Source organism: Cavia porcellus, unplaced genomic scaffold (genome assembly GCF_034190915.1).
Source record: "Cavia porcellus strain 051 isolate PalLab524CR breed Dunkin Hartley unplaced genomic scaffold, mCavPor4.1 scaffold_7, whole genome shotgun sequence".
NCBI lineage: Eukaryota > Metazoa > Chordata > Mammalia > Rodentia > Caviidae > Cavia > Cavia porcellus.
Window position 1 is genome coordinate 18,229,121 of NW_026947490.1, and position 7,850 is coordinate 18,236,970.

The 7,850-nt window shown below is 42.3% G+C and overlaps 1 protein-coding gene across 1 annotated transcript; it reads right to left on the reverse strand.

Annotated features, from left to right (window-relative positions):
* Positions 1 to 1,015: 1,015 nt before the first annotated feature.
* LOC134476795 (paired-like homeodomain transcription factor LEUTX) lies at positions 1,016 to 4,591 on the reverse strand. Its single transcript, XM_063252453.1, has 3 exons — positions 4,576 to 4,591; positions 2,361 to 2,512; positions 1,016 to 1,408 (listed from the first exon to the last, which is right to left on the reverse strand). The coding sequence occupies exons 1-3, from the start codon at positions 4,589 to 4,591 to the stop codon at positions 1,016 to 1,018; spliced, it is 561 nt and encodes a 186-aa protein (XP_063108523.1).
* Between the last annotated feature and the right edge of the window lie 3,259 nt (positions 4,592 to 7,850).

Below are 7,850 nucleotides of genomic sequence, written 5' to 3' on the forward strand. Positions count from 1 at the left end.
CTATGCAGTGATGCTGTGCTACTGCTCCGGCATTCATTTACACATGGTCACAGTTGTGAAACAAAATTGTACAGTATGACTGCAACAGTCATGCTCACGTACACGCATCTCGGTTATCTGCCCACCTCCTAAGGAAGCTGCGTCCTCTCAATGAGATTCACATTCAGCTGGACAATCCAGGTCCGAATACGGGACCATGCTGGCCATACATGAACATGTCCTACCCATAAAGACACCTTACATCACATCCCTAGTGTCACTCTGTTCCACACAAGCACCTCTGCCAACAGAAGATGTACCATGGAAATGATCCTGTTTGGCTCTCCTAAAAGCTGGCATGTTCTCCCATCTTTCATTTCACTCAGGACCAGAGGAGGCAGTGCCATTTCATTCCACCTGATACCTCACTATTGCTGTCTGCCTCTGCAGAGATTAGCTAACTCCTCTTTAAGGAAACAAGTGTCTTTCCTTGCAACACTTATCTGAAATATTCTCAGCAACCAGCATGAGCCGGGAGTGTAAGTTCTTCTGATTTGCACTTTCTTCAAAATGAGATTCCTTCCCAGCAAGATGGCACTACAGTAAGGGTGTCTTGCTTTCAATGAGAGCCTAGGCCTTTCCTGCCTGTTGCATGTAACTATTTTCTCAGGCAGTATTGCTAGGGGCCTTCTAGAACTGTTTGTCATTGTATGCAGAGAGAATCCATGCACGTGATATTCAATGCACTTAGGGGTGAGGGAGAATCAGGAATCTAAATTTCCCCATGCTGCTGATTTCCTTCCCAAGCGGAGTGTTCAGGGTACTGAAAAGATTGGAGGGGGAATACAAAACACTCGGAAACAGGCAACATTGACAGTGACATGGCTATTTTATTGCCTTCTGTGAAATGACAAGTCCTCAAAGCTCTGCTGCAAAAAATGGAAATCAGTTGGGAACCATGCTTGAAAATGGAGGCTTGTGTCCAAAGTTGTGGGTGGCATGAGTCACTCTGCCCATCAGCACCATGCTCACTTCTTCACTGCAGGCAGCCTGGGGGGAGGTATATATCTAGACTGCTGGGATCATCTTCCCCAGGCAGATAATACATTTCTATAAGTTTATCTGTGTCATCAATGTCAAAATCTTCGACGTAGACGACGTGTCCCTGAGTTCCATCAGGTTGACTTTGGAATGACGAACCAAACACAGAGGCTCCGTGTCTTCTACTGATATCTTTCTCAAAACGCTCTGCTCGGTCACAGACATGGTCATCTGAAATGGAAGATATCGGTGAACAACTTGCAACAGGACTTTGTAGGACGTGCTCCTTCTTTTCTGAAGAGGTCTGCGTGGATGTTCCGGGCAAAGAAGCTAGCTTCAGTTTTAGCTGATCTTTCTTCCGTTTGCTACGCTGGTTCTTAAACCAGATCTACAGGGAAGAGAGAAGCAGTTCAATAAATGGGTATGAACCCAAAGCTTTATTTTCCTGTTCCCTAGGATGTGAGGTTTTTGGGTCAGAAAGGTGATCTCCAATTGCTGTGGACTGATCTGAACAGGGGAAGTACTTTGTATCCTGTGCTGTTCTGGTTCCGGGAGGGTAAAGGGGGGGGGGGGTATTGGGTTTTACTGGCAATGCGTAGAGTAGGAAGGGGCAAACTCTCAATGCCGGAGGGTTAAACAAAGGGTGCTGCGTGTAGTTCTGCATTAGTGGTTGCTCCAAATTTTGCAAGAATACATTGCAATGACTGAGAGCAAGGAATGGGAATGGAGCTTGGGTTGCTTCAGCTCCATGAAGGGATTTTGCCCTCACTACCTTGAGAAAGGCTAGGAAGACATCAGAATGAATTTGAATGTTCTGACTGAGCAGTATCTAGATATCTACCCGCTGTGTTTGTATAAAGACTCACTGGGTTTGGTGTTTCTCTTCTAAGGAATGGTATGGAGAGGAAGTCCACTTTAAGATGTGAAGCCTGATGAGAAGTAATTTGTACTCAGAACGTGGGCTTGGGAGGGACTAACTCCCAGCTCCAGGAAGTGCCTCAATTCTTGAGCACTAGGTTGCCCATTACAAGAGTGTGCTGCTAATCGGAAAACAACCCAAAGGGCAAGATCTCAGATCCAGATTCAAAGGGTCCCAGGCAGTGTGCTGTGGATCAGTTAAAATCTGGCCCTTGCACTTATTACTTGAGGAAGACAAGTCTTTTGGGTCAGCCTCAGTCTGCCTCCAAAAGTGAACATGGGTGAAGTGAAACTATGCCATATTTCACCGCTGTCCAAACGCACTGCACCTGGCAAAGTATGGGACTTGTATGCTGGTGGTTGAAAGCGTGTGGCTTTCTGGGTCAGGTGTACCACCTAGAGACACACACTCAGGTACTTACTTTTATCACCGTTTCATCAACATTGATTTTTGTAGCTAATTCTTTTGTAACATCGTGCCCTGGATGATTGTTCTTCTCAAAGGCACTCAGCAGTACTGAGCGTTGGGATGGGGTAAAGTCAGTTCGTGGCTTGTGCCTGTATTCTATCTTGTCTGCGGAGGGAAGAGACAAAGACTTGCATGAAAGCACTATCCACACGGAAAGGGCAAAAGCATGTGTTATAATCATACCCAAATGTGCATTTCATGCTTGGCCCAAAGAGTTCACCCATGGAACCACATTCCTCTCTAGCTCCAGGTACCCTGTTTCTTAATGGGAGAGAATACAGCATTGGGGTAAGAGTAACAGTAGACTCAGGGTTTCACAATGCTCAAGCAGTACTTGAGACCCTGGTACACTAAGCATTCAGACTCAGAGGTGCTTTCAGACCCTAAAGAGCTGGCTACTGATTTGGTCATTTCTTCGTGGGATCTGTGTGGCTAGCAGCTAAGAAGCAGAATGCATGCTGATTCTCTCCTCTACTGGCTCTGTCATTTAGAGACCTGCTCCCCTCATCGTTTGCTTCTGTTTCTCTAGGGTAAAATGGTGCCACATAAATCGTAGACATTGCAAAGTTGTGAATTTCCAAAGAAGTAAGTTTAGTGTACAGTATTTGTGCAGAATAGGAGATTATACTATGGTTTCAAATATCTAATACCTTCTTACCCAGTACTACTTAATGTTATGGCAATCCATATTCCATGGTCTCTTCTATTTATAAGAGACTTTGTTTTCCCACATTGCTAAGTGGGCACACACAAACTCAAACCCACGCCTTCATGCATCTACACACACACTGCACCCAAACTGCCAACATGCTGCCTAATTCTCCGTCAGTGAACACAAATGATCCAATACATAGATTTTTTAGAATCTTTTTAACAATTGGCATCGAAATCACAACCTCGCTCTGGCCAGGCAAGTGCTGGGCCACTGAGCTGAATCCCCAGGACCACAGAGTTTTACAAAAACATTTTTCCATTCCTGTCTGACGAAAGAGGGCATTGTTGAAAATTTTGAAGCATGGTATTCAAGGAGTGACAGAGACAGAGATAGATAGAGCAAAATAGAGCTCGAGACAGAAAAAGGAAACTGAGCAGGAAAAGGAGGGTGGCAGCAGGATAAACTCTAAGTTTATTAAATAAATGGCCAGGGGTTTAGCTCAGTCACATAAGCGTCTGTCTGGCAAGTATGAGGTCCTCAGTTTGATCACGCTACCACACCACAAAAGAAAAAGCAAAAACAAACACTCCAACATTAAATTGTCAGTGTCATATTACTAGAATATATTGCACACATATATCTAGAATGCCTTGAAAATACAGAAAATCAGATGGGGCATGTATCCTTGGCAATGAGTACAAAATAGAAGATTTGGAAATGATATCAACCAAAGTACTGCAAATCTGCGCATAGTGGTGCACACCTGTAATCCCAGCCTGCCTGGGCCAAAACAGTGAATTCAAGGCCAACTTGGACTAAGCAGTAAGACCCTCCCTCCAAGGGGCCAGTGATTTAGCTGGGCGGCCCAAGGGCTCCTTTGGGAAACACAAGAATTGAACTTCCATCCCTGCTACAAAAAACAAAACAAAACAAAACAAAACAAAACAAAACAGAAACAGCAACAAAAGAAGTCTATCCCTAATCACACGAGAAAAATCCAAAAGCAAACCAAACCAACAAGAAAACCCCTCAAAAATGAAAATTATTGGTGTATGTGGTAGCCCATTCTTCTAATTCGAACACTTAAGAGCCTGAGGCAGAAGGATCCGTTCGAGTTCCAGGTCTGCTGGGCTATGGAACCAAGTTAAGGGCAAGCCTATCTAGAGAGTGAGATCCTGATTCCAAAGAAACAAAGATTCTCCAAAGCAAAAATATACGTTTTAACAAGTCTTATAAATACAATGCTCAATAACGTTGATTCGTTTGACAACTTCAAACTTTAAAATACATAGACTATAGAATTATAAGGAAATAAACAAACCTGCAAGCAGGTATCTGCAACAAACCTAACATATCAACTTTCAATGTGTAGAGGGCGACAAAGATTATTCTACTCAGCCCCTGGAGAAAAAATTCATGGAGCCCGGGAACCACCACAAAGTCCTTGCATCTCTCCCAGGGTTCCCCCACTACCAGCCCCTCAGCTCCACCTTCCCAGAATGCCTCGACTTACCTGGTTTGCTGGACATGGCAGCTGCAAGACAGTGTTAGGGCACGACCAACTGTATCACCTATGGCTCCTCAGTTTAGTGGCCTGAAGCGTTGGGCTGCCTGGTTTAAATAGTGTGTTGAGGTAGCCACACCCCCTCCTTAATCCACCCTACACATTCCAGGCCCAATTTATCCATAATCCAAGTGAGAGTGTGTGTGTGTGGGTGTGTGTGTGTTTGTGTGTGTGTGTCTGTGTGTGTGTTTGTGTGTGTGTGTGTGTGTGTCTGTTTGTCGGTGTGTGTGTCTCTGTCTATTGGTCACTCTGGCTGTCTCCAAACCGAGGCCACTGATGGTGAACTTTTAAGATTGAAGTCTCCAACTGCAGTTTCAATCCCACTTATTTATGTCGAACCACTAACACTAGCATGACCCTGGAATGCTCTGCTGCTGGGGCAATGCTACTGTGACTTGGCTAGCCAGGGACAGAGAGCTTTGCAGGGCTCCTGTGTCCTGAGTGCCCCAATGTCACCACCACTGACCTAGGCTGGGTCTGCTGTTGTGCCAGGTGATGAAAGTGAAGGGTGATTGGAAACGGATTCCTAGCAGGGTGGTGCCATGCACACCTACAATCTCAGCATATGAGAGGCTGAGGCAAGAGGATAGCCTACAGTTCAAGGCAAGCCTGAGCTATAAAACTATTATCTGTTTCAAACAATACAAAAAAAAGGTGTACGAAACAAAGAGAGAAAGAAAGAAACAAAGAAAGACACACAGACACACAGACAGAAAGAAAGAAAGAAAGAAAGAAAGAAAGAAAGAAAGATAGAAAGAAAGAAACGAAGGAAGAAAGATACAAAAAACCAATCCAAAGCAAAAAATTCCTGACCTGATATAGTAGAGGAATCCTTAGGAAAATCAGGTACACAGAAAAGAGACAAAATGTACCAAACTTTCACTGGGGACAAATGAGTCAATCAACATGATGCTGAGAAAATCTGTGGATCTGTGACCGGGAAGGGGAGGGCGTGAAACCCTACAGGGTGGGCTAGAGGGGCACTTGCGCTGCTGAGACCTGCTCCCCCTCCCCTGGGACCTGGAAAGCCCTCCACAACCAACCTGGCTGGCAAAGAAACTACATACAGTTGTCCTGGAAGATCTGCACAGAGGACCCAGTAGTGTAAGTTAAGGAGCTTGGATTGTGGCCATTTGGGAGGCCAGGTTGAGGCAACTTCAGGCTGTTTTTCTCTGTTTCATTTTCTGGCTCTGGGAGTGAGAGCCAGGGACATCACACTGAGATGTACAGCATCTGCCCATTTTTATTTTTACTTTTAGTTAGGGTCTCCTTCAATTGCTAAATGCCCGACCTGGTCTCAAACTTGGGGTCCTGTGGCCTCAACCTCTGCGAGTTCTAGGATTGCAAGCATGGGCCACACATCCACATTGCATTTTTTAACAGATTTAACCAAGTCTATTCTCTCTCTGTCTCTGTCTCTCTGTGTCTGAGTCTCTCTCTCTCTGTCTCTCTCTCTCTCTCTCTCTGTCTCTCTCTCTCTCTCTCTCTCTCTCTCTCTCTCTCTGTCTAATGAGGACATAGGAAAGCGGATCAGATAAGAAGAATGCAAGTAACACAGCATTTCACCATAAGACAACCCCTGATTAACAGTAACTACCATAATGTCTCTTTCTTTCAAATAGTTGAGCATAGCTTCATATACGATAGAATCAAGCATAACAAAACAATATAAAACAATTCAAAAGAATGAAAGCATTACAGGGCTTTCAGAACCCAAGTTTAGAAAACCAACAATGGCTACAATATGATCTCATTTTCCATAGGAAAATTGTTTGTACTATCACACATAATATCCAATAACATATAACAGGACAGTACCAAAGGCAAACGAAAAACAAAACCTTGGTAGGACTTCAGACTAAGATGATTCTAAGTCCACTCAGACGATTCTAATGTCTTCTTTTGTATGAAAGAGCTCTTTCTACTATCACAGATAATAAAATCAAACAACCTAGGATAAAACCACTCCAATGAATGAATGGAGACATGATAAGGTTTCAGAACAATGTAATGGGAATCAAGATTACTCTATGCTCTTATGTACTGTTACATTTTCTTAAACTCGGGAGAGTATAAGGTATTTATATGTATGAGTTTGATTTATTTTGCTCATCAGTATGGTTTCTAGTTGCATCCATGTTTTTCAAAATATTTCAATATTATCAGTTTTTTTAAAAAAATTTACTCAAAGAGAAATAAACCCAAACAGTAAAAGGGTATCAGTAATACAAAATTTCAAAAAAAATAAACCATAAGAAATCACTCACTAATAGATTACATATCGTCATCTTAGAAATAGTTGTTCAAGTTACAAAATAGAAGCCTACAAAGTGGCATTCAGTGAGACTGCAAACTGGTGTGTTCAATGATTCAACAAATACTTAGTAATATGATCATCTGTTTTACACATCTAAACACACTTGCATTTGCATCCTTTAGAGGACTTTCTTTTCCTCTCTTTTTAGCAATATCAATTTCACATTTTGGGTTTTATTGATCCCACAGTTCTTAGTACTTTTTTGGAAGAGAATAAAACCAATTGTGACAAAACAAAGAGAATCAGTCAAAACAAAGGATGGACATAGTATATGATGTAAAAACAGAGTACAAGGTAATCAACAATGGTTACTATAATGCCTCTTGCTACCATAAAATTATTGTCTATAGCATCAGGTATAAGAAAACTGAACAAAACAGTACAGAACAAAACTAATAAAACCGAAACATTGGAGACATTACGCGAATTCAAAGGAACCTAATAGTCAAACAAGAATGGATATCATAGTGAATCTTATTGCCTTAAAGTTGTTGCCTATACCCTCAAAGTTGATACTATCGAACAGAACAGAATAGAGTAAAATCAGTGAAAGCAGGATGGTGAGAACAATACAGGGATTCATTAAAGATAACACGAAATCAAAATTATTACTATAATATATCCTGCTAATTGTTTTATTTTTTCCCTTAATTAAAAATAATAATTCACTTAATAAAGGAGGGAGATTGAGGTAAAAGAGGACATAACAACATATCAAGAAGTTCAGAACACAACTGTTTAAGCAACATAGTGTTTCACCACAAGATAACCCGACTTAAGGGGCTGGGGGTTTAGCTCAGTGGCATAAGCGCCTGCCTTGAAAGCAGGCAGTCATGAGTTCGATCCCTGGTACCGATAAAAAGGAAAAAGACAAAAAAAAAAAAAAAAGATAACCCGACATAATAGT